An 18,234-nucleotide genomic window follows, 5' to 3' on the forward strand; every position below is an offset into this window, starting at 1 on the left:
CTTTAATGATGTATTTTTAACAATTTATGTCTTACATCTGCTACCCAACAGGGGATGATCCTCGCCCACACAATCAAGTACAGTGTTGAGACAGTCCTCAATCTACATACTGCTCTAGGTAGACCAATGGGAAAGGCTTGTGCTCTCAGTGTCTGCAGCCTTATGGAGTCACTCAAGGCCATAGAGAATACATACCACCGCCATAATACTCTTTTGGCTGAGTCTCTCCCCCACGTTATGCAGTATCTCACATGCCAGATTCTCTCAATCATAGTTGCAGCAAAGGTTAGGATAGTGATGAATTTATTTATTGTCACTTTTGGTCTTTTGGAGTACTCCCATGTTACATTTTCATTTCTGCAGGCTTTCTTTTATTCAGTTGAGTATTCAGTATGAGACATTCGATCAGCTGCTTGTTGTATATTTCATAGTCTGAATTTTATATGTGAATGTCATAATCTAATCAAATGTATTCTTGGCAGACGAGAGTATCAAGTACACGTCTGGATGGTCGTAGACTTGACATCTTTGTGGCACTGACACTTGTTGAGCAGATGCTGTCTGGCTCTGGCACAAAAGAACGAAGACTCATCACCCGTGTAGCTCTATCACTGGCCAATCAAGCAAGGGCTCTCAGGGTATATAGTTTAGTTTCTGTTTTTAATTGCTGTTAGTATATAGCATTTTTGAACCTTTAATAAAGAAGTATATAAGATGACCACAAATATTGGATGAAAAAGGTTTAGATTAAGCAAGAACTCATAGCTTAACTTTATGGAAATTGTTTTATGTGTATAAGCAAATGAAGATTTACATTTTGGGTAAACATCAATGGAATAAAGGGACATTTCTCTTCTGAATAGGAAGAAGATATTTCGAGCTTGCTGGTGTTATTGCGAAGGCTGGATCTAGCATGTGAAGTGCAGAATCGAGTCAAGGAAGCCACAAACTGCTCACTTCTTTATCACCATCGTGTTGTATTGCCAACATACTTTGACAACTACTTTCAGAACTTTGAAAATGTGCATCATATACATGTAAGTATTTTTGACGGCTTATTCTGTGGTAAATTGTTTCACTGCAATGTGAGGTCAATGATATTTAATTCTAAATTAGAAATTGAGTCTCATAGTACAGCAATTAAGATTATAATAACTTCCAAGCTTTTATAGAGTGATTAAACAAATTTCACAATGAGGACCAGCAAGCAATGAAAATATTAACTCAGTAAATTATTATATAGTATGTAGGTTTCTTTGATACAAAATCTCAGCCTCTGAGACCGTAAAAATCCTTTAAAATGTTGTATGGAGTAATATGATGCAAATTCAGAAACAGGAAGACATTATCAGATTTTGTTTTGACACTGATAACTGTTTCAGCATGATTTCAAAATACTAGAATTTATATTTATGCTCCTTTAGATACATTAGAGGATATTTAAACATTTTCTTGTAAATCCTTTCAGTTTATGTTTGCTGCCATAAAAGACTGTGAAGGCCCTCTGAAGAAGTGTGTCCATTTAACTCCACAAAGTCAGTTACTGGAACAGTTCAAGGAAGAAGTTTATAACCATTTCAAGGAATGTGTGCGTATTCATTTTCATTTTGCTTACATTTATGATATAAGAAAGTAAAGTATTATTGTTTATATTGCTAGATTGATAACTTGTATCATGTTGAAGAAACAAGAAAAAGTTGGAAAAAATCTTAAGTTGCAAATCAAAATGTAGTTCATTTAATTTCAGTCTGCGAAGTGGGTATGGATAGTTCATAGCCATATATCTTCACACTCTTAGAAAAGGAGCCTATTTTTTACATAATCTTCATACTTCATCTAGGTACTTGACAAGGTGTGCCAGACTGTAGAGACAGAGCTCCGACTTAGCACTCATACTCATCTTCAACTGGACAGCCGTAATCCATACCAAGTGCCAGTACGGGATGTGTCTCCTATTCTGCATCTTCAAGCACTTGTTCTGCTTGGCTCCATCATTTTAATAAAAGGTTGGCATTGTGGATGAGTGGATTTGCCGAGGCAAAAATTTGTGTTGAGCATTTTTTACAGAATTTAAATATACTTATTTTTACTGTTACTATTCCGGTTATTACTACCATCATATTTTTTCTTCAGATTATGTTGAACAGTATTTGGAGAGAACTTTTTATGCTCTGACTGTAGTAGCACCTCATGACTGGAGAACTTATGAGGAAATGAGGAATCTTGCCTCCTCCAAATACAGTCTCTTTACCGTCCCATCCCACCTTCCATCTCACACCCTAGATCAGGTAAGAAAACCCAAGATATATTCAAAATGAATACTACACTATATAATCATATATTAATATGCTTCAGAGTACAATTGATTAAAGATTTTTTCTTCTTCTCTTTAATAGGGTGTAGATGTTCTGGAAATGATGCGAAATATCCATGTGTTTGTACAACACTACATGTACAACCTGAACCAGCAGTTCTTTGTTGAAGCCACAAGCAACAACAAGCATCTGAATACAGTCTCTATAAACCATATTGCAAATTCCATACGGACTCATGGGGCTGGCATTATTAACACTACAGTAAGTTGAAATGGGAGAAAGACTTGATCCTATATTTTTTCACTGTAGAAGCTGATACCTTTTGTTTGTGAGTTCATATCTATGAATGTCTATGTGCATGTGTGCATCTATGCATATGTGCAATGTTATTAACAGACAGCTTTTTGTATAAGTAATATTTAAGCTAATAATGTGTCATATTATTTTTGAAGTATATGAGATTTAAAAAGAAATCAATCTGAAATGCTTTTATATGTGTAACTCATTTTCAACAGGTGAACTTTACCTATCAGTTTCTAAGGCGGAAGTTCCAGGTATTCTCTCAATTCCTCTATGATGAACACATAAAGTCACGTTTGTTAAAGGATCTGCAGCATTGGAGAGAGGCAAGTATCCTTAATTGTGCTCAAGTATGAAGCTGGAGAGTCATGTTTTAAGACATAATTTGGTGAGAAAATAGGGATAAAATGCTGTAATTAATAGGGTTTGAGTTTTTTCTTATTTGAAGATTGTTTATATTCTAATTGCTTCATTACTCTACCAAAGAGGAATTCATGCATCCCTCACTAAGTGATTGAGCTTTTCTCAAAAGTTGACTGTGAAGTGATTGTACACTAGTGTGGATATATTTCTTGCCACTCAGAAATGAAGAGTAATTGATGTGTAATCCAACTTACAAACCTTTTTTTGTTGAAAAATAATTTATTTACCAGATAACACTAAGCATTTACATTACCTCATTCCAGGGGCCCTGATAGGCTTACTACCATATATTTATTAATAGCTAGAGAGACAGAAAGATCATATGGATATGTTAGATTGCATACAAAGACTGAGGATAGTGGATGACACCCATACCACCATATGGCTTAGTGACTATACCACTAATCACAGATCATATAATTTAATTAATGGCAAGGGATTATGCATAGATTTTTAGGAGTGAAAATGTAAGAAGAGATATTGTAACTGATCAATCATACTTCGATTGAGGGATGGATGTACCTTTATTGTCTCACTTTCCAGGTTAAAGCAAGTCAAGAATACTTTCCATTTGAAAGAGCAGAGAAGTTCAACCGTGGCATTAGGAAGCTTGGTCTTACTCAAGAGGGACTGTCTTATTTAGATCAGTTTCGAGGACTCATAACTCATATTGGTGAGTGCTGCACAGTGGAGTCAGATGATTTTTTTTTTTTTTTCTTTTTTTTTACGGACATTGCTAGGTATATATGCCCAGTAGCTTAGGAAGAAAAGATAACTGTTTATAAAAATGTAGATCACTTTGTTTAATTCTTATTTTGTCACTCTATTAATCATGATTAAAATTAGATTAAACATCCTCACCTGCAATTTTGCTTATTTTAGACATCAACATAAAAAATGTCAGAGGGAAATGTACAACCAATAATTTGTATAAGTACTATGTTTTTATGTTATCACTGTTGTCTTTTATTTTCTGAAAAAGTTATATTTATAGGGAAATAGATAAGCTTTTTTAAAATTGTATGTTTGTTTTGTTTCCTTTCTTGACAAATTGTTTTTTGTTTATTGGTATTTTTATGCAAAAATATCTATCCATTTATTATTTTCTTTTTCTTAAACTGTGAAGGAAATGCCATGGGCTATGTGAGGCTGGTCCGGTCAGGTGGCCTTCACTGCTCAAGCAAGGCGGCCCGTTTCATCCCTGATCTACAGGATGTGGTGAGTTTTGTCCAGTTGTGTGAGGATGCCAGTGTGTCTACTGGCACAACACGAGCTGCAGAGAACCTTGATGCTGTAATCAGCAACCTCACTAGGAACTTCAACCAGGATACTGATTACTTTAAGGTTGGCTGTGTAAACTTGTTTTTATTTTTAAAAAGGTGTATTTTCTTGCTGGACATCAAAGTTACTTTGTGGATTTTTTTTCTTTTGAAATATTGATTTTAAAAGTTGTTTTTGGCTTGACATCTAAGTAACTTTGTGATATTTTCTTCTTATGATAAAGTATTGAATTAATAAATCAGTATTTCATCATATGAATAAATATCCCACAAAAGCTACTTTAATAAAGGTAAAAATAAAACAAAATAAAAAAAAAAGAGAAAATTACAAATCTGATCATAACCTGGAGGATATGTAATTTTTTTACTGCATCTATTTTGGCTTAATGTATTTTATATATAGAGAATTGAAGCTTCAGTAATACTTACCAGGTAAATAATGTAAAATATATCAATCTTCATCTCATCCTCTGCAGCTTCTGGTTGATGTATTTGCCTCAGAAATGCGTGACAACAAGAACAACCATTTACGTAATTTCTACCTCATCATTCCTCCTCTGACTGTTAACTTTGTGGAACATATCATTGCTGCCAAAGACAATATAAATAAAAAAAACAAGTCTGGGGCTGCATTTACTGATGATGGATTTGCTATGGGTAAGAACTGTACTATTTAATATCATTTTTCTGGGGAATTTGTAAAGATTACTATTTGTTTCTTTGGATACTGTCATGTAGCATTTGTGCTTTGATCATACAAATGGGTGTAAAAACTTTTTTAAGGAGTGGATTTAAATTTTTTTGGAAATTTTCAACAGGAATTGCGTACTTGCTGAAGGTTCTTGACCAAAATTCAGCTTTTGACTCCTTACACTGGTGGTCAGGTGTTAGAAGAAAGTACATATCTGAAAGAGAAAAGGTAAGTGCTTTGACATTATTGGGTTGTGTCAGATCATATAAGGATCAGTCTGCATCCTAGTGACTTGAAGCAAGTCAAACATGCAGCAATTTTATTTGACTTGGGAAGGATACTGTGTGATGCTCTCCTTACTGCTGTGGACATGTGTATATCCATAGTCCTTTATTCTTCTACTCAAATTTAGTCATATTCTATTTCTTTCCTGAAAAAGGTTGAACAGCAGCGACAATCAGGCAGTGGGGGTGATGATAAACTTCAGCAGACTCTGGCACTCACATTGTCCCGACTGCAACAGTACCAGCAGGAGTTTGAGCTTCTTTATTTGAGCGTGAGCAGTGCAAGGGTTTTCTTTAGGGGTGACTGGGCATCTGCAGTGTCCATGGCTGATGGACAAAATAGTGATACGCAGTCTACAAACAGTGGTACAAGCAACAAGGAGAGAGTTGTGGAAAACAGCACTTAAAGTTAATCAAGTATCAATCTTTCATGGCAACCTTCCCAGTTTTATTAGTTTAATTGAAAACTTCAGTTATTTGAAGTAGGCAACAAAAAATATTTCTTTATTTGAATTCCTATTGTTTGGAAAGTATCTAATAGAAAATCATTCATATGTTACTGATATAATGATCTGCATATTGATATATTAATTGAAAATTGTAAGGTTTTTCTTCTTTGGAATGGATATTTAGAAACTAGTCCATTGGATTATGATTAGTGCCACCTAAATGTATATTGTAGTATTTAATTATTAAAAATGACACATTTGATTTATTTACTAAGAGGGGAGTTTTTGTTGTTTATATAAATTTACAGTTGATTTAAATGTATAATACATAGAACTGCATCTGCTATTTTTGATTATCAATTAAGTGGACAGGGAGTACAAACACAAGATTGTTTTAGGAAATGTTTTACAAACATTGATTGTTATTATTATCTGTGATATGGAAATTTGATGTAGATAAATATATATTTAGCAGTATACCGAAGATAATAAAGGAGAAATGATTTATACATTTTCCAATTAAAATTTATATTTATGATTAATGTAATTCATTCATACCTTTTTTTGAGAGAGTGTGCAAATGAATGTGTGTAAATGTGAGTGTGTGTGTTTGAGAGTGAGTGAGTGTGTGTTTGAGTGAGTGAGTGAGTGTGTGTTTGAGTGAGTGAGTGAGTGAGTGAGTGTGTGTTTGAGTGAGTGAGTGAGTGAGTGAGTGTGTGTTTGAGTGAGTGAGTGAGTGAGTGTGTGTTTGAGTGAGTGAGTGAGTGAGTGAGTGTGTGTTTGAGTGAGTGAGTGAGTGAGTGAGTGAGTGAGTGTGTGTTTGAGTGAGTGAGTGAGTGAGTGAGTGTGTTTGAGTGAGTGAGTGAGTGAGTGTTTGAGTGAGTGAGTGTGTGTTTGAGTGAGTGAGTGTGTGTTTGAGTGAGTGAGTGAGTGAGTGTGTGTTTGAGTGAGTGAGTGAGTGAGTGAGTGTGTGTTTGAGTGAGTGAGTGAGTGTGTGTTTGAGTGAGTGAGTGAGTGAGTGTGTGTTTGAGTGAGTGAGTGAGTGAGTGTGTGTTTGAGTGAGTGAGTGAGTGAGTGAGTGTGCGTTTGAGTGAGTGAGTGTGTGTTTGAGTGAGTGAGTGAGTGAGTGAGTGAGTGAGTGTGTGTTTGAGTGAGTGAGTGAGTGAATGTGTGTTTGAGTGAGTGAGTGAGTGAGTGAGTGAGTGTGTGTTTGAGTGAGTGAGTGAGTGAGTGTGTGTTTGAGTGTGTGTTTGAGTGAGTGAGTGAGTGAGTGTGTGTTTGAGTGAGTGAGTGAGTGAGTGTGTTTGAGTGAGTGAGTGAGTGAGTGAGTGAGTGAGTGAGTGAGTGTGTGTTTGAGTGAGTGAGTGAGTGAGTGTGTGTTTGAGTGAGTGAGTGAGTGAGTGAGTGTGTGTTTGAGTGAGTGAGTGTGTGTTTGAGTGAGTGAGTGAGTGTGTGTTTGAGTAAGTGAGTGAGTGAGTGTGTGTTTGAGTGAGTGTGTGTTTGAGTGAGTGAGTGAGTGTGTGTTTGAGTGAGTGAGTGAGTGAGTGTGTGTTTGAGTGAGTGAGTGTGTGTTTGAGTGAGTGAGTGAGTGAGTGTGTGTTTGAGTGAGTGAGTGAGTGAGTGAGTGTGTGTTTGAGTGAGTGAGTGTGTGAGTGTGTGTTTGAGTGAGTGTGTGTGTGTTTGAGTGAGTGAGTGAGTGAGTGTGTGTTTGAGTGAGTGAGTGAGTGAGTGAGTGTGTGTTTGAGTGAGTGAGTGAGTGAGTGAGTGTGTGTTTGAGTGAGTGAGTGTGTGTTTGAGTGAGTGAGTGAGTGTGTGTTTGAGTGAGTGAGTGAGTGAGTGTGTGTTTGAGTGAGTGAGTGAGTGAGTGTGTGTTTGAGTGAGTGAGTGTGTGTTTGAGTGAGTGAGTGAGTGAGTGTGTGTTTGAGTGAGTGAGTGTGTGTTTGAGTGAGTGAGTGAGTGAGTGTGTGTTTGAGTGTGTTTGAGTGAGTGAGTGTGTGTTTGAGTGAGTGAGTGAGTGAGTGTGTGTTTGAGTGAGTGAGTGAGTGAGTGTGTTTGAGTGAGTGTGTGTTTGAGTGAGTGAGTGTGTGTGTGTTTGAGTGAGTGAGTGAGTGAGTGTGTGTTTGAGTGAGTGAGTGTGTGTTTGAGTGAGTGAGTGTGTGTTTGAGTGAGTGAGTGAGTGAGTGTGTGTTTGAGTGAGTGAGTGAGTGAGTGTGTGTTTGAGTGAGTGAGTGTGTGTTTGAGTGAGTGTGTGTTTGAGTGAGTGAGTGAGTGTGTGTTTGAGTGAGTGAGTGAGTGAGTGTGTGTTTGAGTGAGTGAGTGAGTGAGTGAGTGAGTGTGTGTTTGAGTGAGTGAGTGAGTGAGTGTGTGTTTGAGTGAGTGAGTGAGTGAGTGAGTGTGTGTTTGAGTGAGTGAGTGAGTGAGTGAGTGTGTGTTTGAGTGAGTGAGTGAGTGAGTGAGTGTGTGTTTGAGTGAGTGAGTGAGTGAGTGAGTGTGTGTTTGAGTGAGTGAGTGAGTGAGTGAGTGTGTGTTTGAGTGAGTGAGTGAGTGAGTGTGTGTTTGAGCGAGTGAGTGAGTGAGTGTGTGTTTGAGCGAGTGAGTGAGTGAGTGAGTGTGTGTTTGAGTGAGTGAGTGAGTGAGTGTGTGTGTGTTTCAGTGAGTGAGTGAGTGAGTGTGTGTTTGAGTGTGTGAGTGAGTGAGTGTGTGTTTGGGTGAGTGAGTGAGTGTGTGTTTGAGTGAGTGAGTGAGTGAGTGTGTGTTTGAGTGAGTGTGTGTTTGAGTGAGTGAGTGAGTGTGTGTTTGAGTGAGTGAGTGAGTGAGTGTGTGTTTGAGTGAGTGAGTGTGAGTGTGAGTGTGTGAGTGTGTGTGTGTGTGTGTGTGTGTGTGTGTGTGTGTGTGTGTGTGTGTGTGTGTGTGTGTGTGTGTGTGTGTGTGTGTGTGTGTGTGTGTGTGTGTGTGTGTGTGCGTGCGCGCGCGCACCTGTGTCTGTCTGCACATGTGATTGTGTGAGTGTTAGTGTGAAAGTGAGTGTGTGAATATGAGAATAAGAGTAAGAGCGAGGGTGAGAGTGATTGTGTGTATGTCCACAAGTATGCTACTATGGATGCATGTATATACATGTTTTTGTATTTGTTTATTTTTGTTTGTGTATCTGTCTTGTGTCAGTTCATGAGTGTGTTACTGAAAATGCACTAACAAATACAGACACCCAGGTGCTGACACACACCCATACACAAACTACAGACACCAACATACACACTTGCATTCACAATTCTCATTTTAAATGCACACATGTGCTAACATACATCTGGAAAATAATTTATAGAGTTGCTGAAGACATGATAATGAAATACTGTAAATTACTTTTTTTTATCATCTTTTATACTACATTGCACTTGCATGTGGAAATTTCCTAATGAAACTTGGGGGTATCCTGTAGCAACTTTCCCAAAAGAACACATCTAATAATACAAGTATATACCTAAAGATGAGTATCTGCCTGTCTTTTCTATTTCTTGCATGACAAACCCATCCTGTCTCCTTTTTATTTTACTGTAATATAGAACAAATTTCATAGATTTTGGGGGTTGTGGTTAAAACCTCACAGTTGGCTACCATTTGCTCTTCTGTTCATGGCCAAATATCTGAGATTTTAGACATCCAGGGAAAAAAGTATAAAAATTAACCAGTTCCTACTGGGTAGCATCTGCAACCATGCCATGGGAGTTATGGACCAAGTAGCGGTTGGCACCCCATCATGACCACTCCAACACCGTTGGTTCATTAGACAGAGCTTGTTTTTCTCTGATAGTAGTGCATCATTTGTATGGTGAAACTTTAGGCAATAGCACCTAAAGTGAAAGGAAATCTTTTGGGTACCTAATGTTGCCTGAAAATTACCAAACAAGCCGGGGCAAATGGACACCAGTAATCCCACATTAATGGCTCACTATCCAAATTTTTTACCCAAGGTCAATGGGTTAATTTGCAAAGAATTCAAACAGATAAGATCAATCTTTGACTAAAAGGTTTAATTATTTGGAATCTACAAGATTCTGACATTCACAGAGAAGTGCAAGACATTTACAATTCAACTAGAACTTTACAGAGTACTGAATAATGAATACAAATATCAAACTGCTTTCTGTAGACTCTAGGACCAAACTTTAAATTTACATATCCAATTCCTGGGTTATGCTAGTTAGTATACTGACATCTGTTTCATGTATATTTTTTTAGACTACAAAGATGGAAAAAAATCACACATAGATACATACTACTGACAGTTCTTTTTACTGAATGAAACTTTCCATATAACAATTAAATTTTCAAATTTTTAATAAACATCATAATAATTTTACTTGTATAGTAATAGGATGTGGTAAAATCAAAAACTTTTGTCTGGAAAAATATACATTTTATCCAAATTTTACATTTTTTTCTTTTACATATCTAAAACCAAACCAAGCAGCCTTTATACCTTTTATCTCCGAAACAAACCTGATGAATCATAAATGTGTACTTTATATATCTCTTTTTACAAACAAAAATAAATGGCATTCTAAACCTGAAGTACAAAACTGGCTACTAGAAAAGCCAATCAGCAAGAACCAAGTCCTGCTCCATAGAAGAATATAGAGTAGTATATATGGCTAGCATGCAAAACAGTAATTTATGAAAAGATACTTTTATATAGAGCCTGCTCTTTATCATTATAAGATGTGAAGGATAATGAAATCCTTTAGTAATAGCCCTCTCCACTGCCCCTGTGGTCCTCAGAATACCCTGAGTGAGGCCTCTTCTCACCTCTCCTATCATCTCTGTACTCTTGGTCTCTCCCTCCACCAAATTCCCTTCGTTCGTTTCTTCGGTCCCCTTCAAAGTCTTTCCTCTCCCCTCCGTATTCCCTCCTTTCACCTCCATAGTCACTCCTCTCACCTCCATAGTCACTCCTCTCACCTCCATATTCTCTTCTTTCACCCCTATAGTCTCTCCTTTCCCCTCCAAAGTCCCTCCTATCACCTCCAAATTCCCTTCGATCACCTCTGAATTCTCTCCTCTCTCCAAATTCCCTCCTGTCATCTCCAACATCCCTCCTATCCCCTCCAAAGTCCCTCCTCTCTCCCCCATAATCCCTTCTATCACCACCATAGTCTCTCCTGTCTCCTCCGAAATCCCTCCTCTCGGCCCCCCAGCTTCTCCTCCGGTCATCACCGAAGTCCCTTCTGTTGTCCCTATTGCGATTATATCCTCCCTGTCTGCCATGATAATTGTCAAAGCGTCCCCTGAATCCACCCCGCCTATTCCTTTCAAATCTTTCAGCAGGAAGAATTGGAGGCTTTGGTGGAGGTTTGCTGCAATACTGAAAAAAGGAAGAACTATCAATCAAAAATAAAATATGCATTTCATGGGAATGTGAAAACAGGTATTACAAAATTTTCTAGTATCAATAGGAATAGCCCTATATATACATACTCATATTTTTGTCACATCTAGAAATGTTACTTGTAGAGGTCAAATAAAAATAAGGTGCTTTTTGATTATCAAAGAAGGCCCAAGGCTCAGCCAATGTAGTGACGTCAGTTATAGGTATGTCAAAAAAGGGGGTTCCTACTAAAAAAGCCTTAATGTCCATACTTTGCAAAATGCACCTCACATCCTTATACTTTGCATAAGATGAATAAGCTTTTAATTGTGGTCCAGAGAGAGACTCTCCATTTACAGCTTCACATAAAGCAAGAATGACTTTTGTTTCAGTCTCAGACCAGTTTCTCCCTCCTTGACCACTACCATACAAAAGGGTCTAGCGCAGAGGTTGACAACCTTTGGCACGAGTGCCAGACTTCCAGACTTCCATCATCGAGACTTCTGCAGTGCCTCCTCGTGGCCTCCCATGGAAACTGGCACCTTGAGGTCCCAGGCTGAACTGTAGGGGATCTCGAAGCAGCAGGAGGCCCCAGAGGTACAGGGTCATGGCCCACCGGCGTGTGGACACGCCCTGGCCCTGTACTAACTCCTGCCCCTAAGCCCCCTGGGGTCAATGGGAGGCTAGGGGGAGGTGGGCCTTGCCAGTCCTCCTCCCCCCAGAGAAAAAGCCACTGGCAGTGATTCACTTAAATGGTAATGCTGGGGGGAGGGGAAATGTCCCTCCTACCCAGCGAGAGAGGCGGGCTGCGGGCCCCGCTGGGAGGGTGGCTGCTGGGGTGCGGAATAGGAACGGGAGCTCCTTGTCTTGCCTGCGTCCTGGCAGCCGCCCGCCCAATATGAAGCTTGTAGGGCAAAGCCCTAGGGAATCCCACAGGTGGATAAAGGGTCCCGCAGCCTGCCGCCTTTTATGTGGGGCAGCGTCAGCGGGGGTGGCAGAGGTGGCGTCCACCCGGAGCGACTACCCGAGGGTTAACCTCAGGCGGGAAGTCAGGGTGGGGGCTTGGAACGTCCGCTCTTTACGTCAGGATGATCGGTTACCCCTGCTAACGAGGGAACTGGGGAGGCTGAGAGTGGGGTTGGCTGCTCTCTTGGAGGTGAGAAGACCTGGCAGCGCACGACCAGTGTAGGTGGCTACACCTATTACTGGTCAGGCCGCAGCGATGGTCACCATCTCCAGGGAGTAGCCATAGCTGTCTCCGGTAGGCTCCAGCCCTCGGTGGTAGAGGTCGCTCCAGTCGATGAGCGTATAATGGTAATGAGACTGAAGCTGTCTTTGGGCTTCATGTCTCTTATTGCTGTGTACGCTCCTACCGATGTTTGTAAACTTGATGTGAAAGATGTTCTACGTCAAATTTGCATCCGTAGCAGACAGTTGTCCCCGGCGAGATATTCGTATTTTTCTGGGTGACTTCAATGAGGTATCTGGCTGCGATTGAGCTGGCTATGAGATGTCAGTCGGTCCTCATGGTTCGGGAGTTGATACCGGCAGTGAGAATTCCCTCCTTTTCCGGGATTTTGCTAGATCCCAGAAATTGAGGATTTCTGGCTCCTGGTACCAGCGCCTAGACCCACATCGTTGGACATGGTACAGCGATGCTGGTAATGCAACCAAGGAGATCGACCACATTCTCGTTAGCACTCGTTGGAGGATCCTCCAGAACTGCAGGGTGTACAGGAGTGCTGAGTTCTGTGGTACTGACCATAGATTGGTTGTGGCTACCCTCCGGGTACACTTCAAAACTCTCCAGCGGCCCAATGACCACCCTAGGGTGTTTCACCTGGACAGGCTGAAGGAGAGGGAGTATGCTCGGAGGTTTGCTGAGACAATCTCTGATCTGTTCACAGCGCTTGTTAACCTGACGGGTCCTGTACTTCTGTGGGACACCTTCAAGCGTGAAACGCTTGATGCAGCCCAAGAATCGATTGGAGAACACCCGAGGGCAAGACAAAATTCAATCTCTCAGGAGACACTGGAAGCCACTGATGCTTGCCATGCGGCTCGTCTGGCAGGGGATCGGGATTTGCCCCATTCTCAGGTGCGCAGAACTCTGTCTCTGTTAAGAAGGGACAAGGAACAGTTTATCAAGAATCTTGCTGAGGAGGTTGAAGGCCATTTCTTAGTAAATGACCTTCGTCCTGCATACCAAGCCCTGAAAAAACTGAACTCCAAGCCCTCTTCACAGGTGACTGCAGTTCGCATAGTGGGTGGCCAGATCGTCTCAGATCCTGTTGCGGTGAGGGAGCGTTGGTCTGAATACTTTGAGCAGTTGTATCAGGTTGACCCTCCAACAGTTAACTTGGATGTGGGTAGTACCGAGATTCCGCTGCCGGACCCACCCATTAGCGAGGACCCTCCCTCCCTAGCTGAGGTTAGGGAGGCGATCTCCAAGCTGAAGAGTGGTAAAGCAGCGGGTATTTGCGGCATCCCAGCTGAAATGTTAAAGGCTGGTGGTGAACATATGGCGCGGGGATTGCATGCTGTCCTGGCTGCCATTTGGCAGTCCGGTACCGTTCCCTCTGACCTGTTGAGGGGTGCGGTCATCCCTCTCTGGAAGGGGAAGGGGGACCGATGGGACTGCAGCAATCACCGCGGCATCACACTGCTCAGTGTACCAGGCAAGGTTCTTGCCTGCATCCTTCTGAGGCGTATCAGAGACCATCTACTAAGGCATCAGAGGCCAGAGCAATCCGGATTCACTCCTGGTAAGTCAACCATAGACCGTATCCTTGCGCTTCGAGTCATTGTGGAGCGCTGTCGTGAGTTCGGACGTGGGTCGCTTGCAGCCTACATCGAACTCAAGAAGGCGTTCGATACAGTACATCGGGAATCACTCTGGGAGATCCTGAGACTGAGAGGAATTCCAACAAGGATCATTGAACTAATAGCAAACCTATATACTGGTACTGAAAGTGCTGTAAAGTGTGGTGGGGGCCTGTCGAGCTTCTTTCCTGTCAGTTCAGGAGTGAGGCAAGGCTGTGTTCTTGCACTAACTCTTTTCAACACTTGCATGGACTGGATACTAGGCAGAGCTAATGTTCAAAGTCATTGTGGAGCAACACTGGGTAATATTAAGGTTACAGACCTTGATTTTGCCGATGATGTTGCAATTCTATCTGAGTCTTTGGAAACCTTAGTGGTGGCCCTTGATGCATTTAGTAATGAACCGAAGCCCTCGGGTCTAGAGGTCTCCTGGACCAAGACCAAGATCCATGACTTTGGGGACTCGCTAGGAGAACCTGTTCAGTCGGTACGTGCTTGCGGCGAGGACATTGAAGTCACAGAGAGCTTTACATACCTTGGTAGTGCAGTTCATAACTCTGGGCTGTCAGACCATGAAGTCAGCAGACGGATTGGCCTGGCAGCAGGGGTCATGAACTCTCTCGAAAAGAGTATTTGGAGATACCGGTACCTGTGCAGAAGGACCAAGCTATGGGTTTTCAGGGCCCTGGTAATGCCAGTTTTGCTCTACGGTAGTGAAACCTGGACATTATCCTGTGCACTGGTGTCTCGTCTTGACGCCTTTTGTAATAGGTCCTTGCGCCGGATCATGGGGTACTGTTGGCGGGACCATGTGTCTAACCAACGGCTGCACCGTGAGACTGGCACAGGACCTGTTACCTGCACAATCCGTGATCGCCAACTCAGGCTATATGGCCACCTGGCTCGCTTTCCACAGGCTGATCCTGCCCATCAGGTTGTCTCTGTAAGAGACAACCCTGGGTGGAGGAGGCCTGTGGGACGACCCAGAAGGTTGTGGATTGGGCAACTCGATCAAACCTGTCAGGGAAAAGCTCGAGATGGGCCAAGCCCCTGCCTGGTGATTTGCCATGAAGGATCCCAAAAGGTGGAAGCAGAAGGTGGACGTGGCTATGCGCCCCCGTCGGTGTTAGCTACGGATGATGATGATGATAATTATATGCTGGCACACTGTGCTCAAAAGGTTGCCGACCCGTGGTCTAGGGGAATATCAAATTTGCATAGGCATGAGAAAAGAAATGACAGTCAAATGTAGACTCACTAACCTCCATGAAATTCTTATCATCTTCTGTGAAGCGATCTTTGGCCTCTTCCTCCAGTTTTTTCAAAAATTCTGTGTCCAATTCAACCATGTTCTCCTCACCAACACATACACCCTGCCTCTCCTCAGCCATGGTTAGTATCTTTGTCGTTTGGGAAGTCCAATTAGCAAGGAATCTGAAACTGATAAGATCAGTCATATTAATAATGATAAAAGTTGCCATGTAAACAATTACAAGCTTATCTTTATCTTCCTAAAAATTTGTACCAAAAATGGAAAATTCCCTTACTGTTGTTCTTGAATCAAAATCCATGCAAAAACAAACACATACAACATAAAACAGTTCAAATCTATGTTGTGTAAAGAAAGTGTCATGAACTTTTGCAATTACTCTAAGTGAAATTAACCTTTTTTGTCTTCAAATTTAGATGAAACAGTCAGGCAAAAGCTAAATTATATTAACAAATTATGTTTTATTATATCACCAAATCTAAAAAATAATTACAGTTCTGACTATTGCTTTAATAAAGCAAAGGCAAAAGTAAAAAAGAAGAAAAAAATACTTACAGTCTTCACTTATCAGTTTTTCTAAAATAAGTCCATAGAACCCCTTGCTTGAAGCTAAATACTGGCTGGGTTTGGTATTTTCTATTGGTTCAAAGATCCTGAAAATCAAGAAAGGAGACAAAAAAAACAATAACAAAATTGTGTACGCTATTCATAACCAAAATTTGTTTCCTGTGCTCAGACAGCAGCAACAAAGGAGAGAATTTTAAAAATCAAACAAAACACTATGATATTCACAGGCACTGGCATGGATAATTAAACTTCCTCTTCTAATAAAAATCATAAACAGCTCCCTTATGTAATCTTTGCTTTTAGATCAAATACAGGTTTATAAGCAAAAACCAAATTTGAATAAAAATTCAAGTATCATATCAGAAAAGAACTAAGATTGCATGTACACTTGTATATTGCTTTTCATAGCTCTTAGAGCTATGAAAAACTATGTTTCTATATGCCTGGTTAAGGAAGACTTTTTTCTAGACTGTCATCTTTCTTCTTCTACAACCTACTTTTTTCCTTAACTGCTTTTTTTTACGACTACTAGAATGTGAGGTGAAGTATTACATTTGTTAAGATCTGTACAAGGTATGAATGAAAACAAATAATGCTACAGTGCAAGAGAATCAACAGAAGCATTTCTATATAACCTGTTATATCATATGGAAAAAAAATATATTTATATAGTTATAAAAAGCATATAAACGGGATCCCCATTTTCATCTTTTCATTTTCATTACTGACATTTTATGGACATGTCATTAATTGTAATTCACTCTTTCATCATAGGATTCCATATATGCTAAATTGCTATGGGAATGATATAATTACAACCTTGGATAATGTATTTTACAGGTCATGTATATGAGATGATTCTTCCACTCTTGGTTGATATGTCAATATATCAAGAATGTTTTCTAATTTACCTTGTGTTTGCAATTCCAATTTGTAATATAACAAAATATGAATTACATCAACTGTATTGCATAGTTTTTCAATTTCATTCAAACATTTGTTACAATGAACTCAGTTCTGTTGTGTATATAGCCTTAGATATGGAATAATATAGAAGTTATCATAAATCATTATGGCAAGCAATAAACTATACTTATTTTATCATAGAGTCCAGCTGGTTCCTCTAACCTAGCTCACCAATCAAGTTTTCTTGATAAAGATAAAAATAAAAGTGTAGAAAACACACCAGCCAAGATGTGCCTTGCAGCGAGGACAGACGCAGACCTTCCAAGAATAGCCAGGAAACCAAGAATGTTCACTATACCACTGGAAAGAGAAGAGAAGTTAATGAGTTAATTCATTACAAAACTGAAGATGATGTATGGTCTATGAATTCTGCACATCACACACTACCACACACACACAAACGTATACAAAATCAAATTGCTATGTGGATAAATTACGGAGGAAAGAAGGATTAGGAGAGATTTGAGACTGGAAACATCAATGTTTGAGAAAGAGCAAGAGATAAATCTGTGAGTGCTTGAGTTGGGGTTTGTGCATTTAGTCTATGCAGTTAGGAACTCATCTGCAACTCTACTTGTTGGTAAGTAATGTCTTCTATATTTTACATGTGCTTGTGTGTCTGAGTATAGAGACCAATTATTCCCCCCCCTCCCCTTTTTTTTCCTTTCCCCAAAAATGCAGCACTCACCTCTCCAACGCCTGAACATCCAGTTCTTTTCACAGTGACAAGGTCAAAAGCTATATCGGCTGGATTTCGCAGTGTCTGAACCATCAAATGAGAATGGCCAAGGACAGACAACCAGTGACTGGACTCCGAATGAGGGCTAGTGACATTGACAAAATTTTCCTTCGTATTTTCGGTTAATTCTGCCCCACAGTTACGACAAAGGATATGATCTGTTGAGGGAAAGAACTTGTGCTAGAGTTCTTTATGGTATCAACCAATAAGTAAAAACACATTCATCACAACTAAAGTAACATAATTAGTATTAAATAAAGCAGATTCACACAAAACAAAAACAATAAAACTTTTTCTTTGATTTTTACTATTCATAAAATTTTTAGATATGAGAAAGTATAAAACAAAAGAATTGTCTAATACTATTGACAAACAATAAAGAACCACCGTCCACACTACTAAGGCATAATCTTATATACAGTTGCGGAATTATATTTCAGTACACTTTCTGGGTCCCACTTTTGTACCTCTGGCAACAAGTCGAAGTAAACATAGCGTAAATAGTATTTTTGTGAATGATGCTAAAACCCTAGGTAGTTTGTAACAAAGAGTGTGATTGGTCAAAAATAAGTAACCAATAAGTGTATTAACCCACTGGCTGCGGATGGCATCATATGATGCACTGTGCAATTGACAGCTGATCCCCTTCGAGCAGCAGGCGGCCGCGCAGCATGGGAGCTGACTAGGCCAGGGAATATCAGCCGCCAAGCCGGCATTCCCCTTGCGGCCTTACAGGACCCAGACCCACCACCCCCGGGCCCCCGT

The 18,234-nt window shown here is 40.3% G+C and overlaps 3 protein-coding genes across 3 annotated transcripts in view; 1 reads left to right on the forward strand and 2 right to left on the reverse strand.

Moving 5' to 3' along the window:
• LOC113815935 (strumpellin and WASH-interacting protein) overlaps positions 1 to 6,280 on the forward strand; it is a gene marked incomplete at its 5' end in the record, with an annotated part of 7,119 nt that extends 839 nt beyond the window's left edge. Inside the window, 13 exon segments of the mRNA XM_070119493.1 lie at positions 52 to 285; positions 483 to 638; positions 864 to 1,037; positions 1,469 to 1,588; positions 1,841 to 2,006; positions 2,134 to 2,288; positions 2,397 to 2,576; positions 2,831 to 2,941; positions 3,582 to 3,711; positions 4,165 to 4,382; positions 4,795 to 4,975; positions 5,137 to 5,237; positions 5,449 to 6,280. Of these exon segments, the coding sequence (XP_069975594.1) occupies positions 52 to 285; positions 483 to 638; positions 864 to 1,037; positions 1,469 to 1,588; positions 1,841 to 2,006; positions 2,134 to 2,288; positions 2,397 to 2,576; positions 2,831 to 2,941; positions 3,582 to 3,711; positions 4,165 to 4,382; positions 4,795 to 4,975; positions 5,137 to 5,237; positions 5,449 to 5,700 (2,178 nt within the window).
• Positions 6,281 to 10,134: 3,854 nt separating this feature from the next.
• On the reverse strand, positions 10,135 to 17,627 carry LOC113815936 (protein cereblon; the record flags this gene model as incomplete). The annotated part of the gene is given in 5 exon segments (XM_070119491.1): positions 10,135 to 11,101; positions 15,190 to 15,367; positions 15,753 to 15,850; positions 16,951 to 17,030; positions 17,419 to 17,627. Coding segments are annotated over 4 exon segments (434 nt in total), but the record flags the coding sequence as incomplete, so codon positions are not given.
• On the reverse strand, positions 10,481 to 11,374 carry LOC138860930 (TATA-binding protein-associated factor 2N-like). Its single transcript, XM_070119492.1, has 2 exons — positions 11,354 to 11,374; positions 10,481 to 11,101 (listed from the first exon to the last, which is right to left on the reverse strand). Exons 1-2 carry the CDS (start codon positions 11,372 to 11,374, stop codon positions 10,481 to 10,483), a joined length of 642 nt encoding a protein of 213 aa, XP_069975593.1.
• Positions 17,628 to 18,234: the final 607 nt, after the last annotated feature.

Source organism: Penaeus vannamei, unplaced genomic scaffold, assembly GCF_042767895.1.
Source record: "Penaeus vannamei isolate JL-2024 unplaced genomic scaffold, ASM4276789v1 unanchor278, whole genome shotgun sequence".
Classification (NCBI taxonomy): domain Eukaryota; kingdom Metazoa; phylum Arthropoda; class Malacostraca; order Decapoda; family Penaeidae; genus Penaeus; species Penaeus vannamei.

Bases quoted from the DNA above. Each gene is read 5' to 3' on its own strand.
- LOC138860930 (XM_070119492.1), bottom strand. From the start codon at position 11,374: ATGGACATTAAGGCTTTTTTA. The intron at 11,102-11,353 runs GTAGGAACCCCC...TCCTTTTTTCAG, and splicing joins TGGACATTAAGGCTTTTTTA to TATTGCAGCAAACCTCCACC.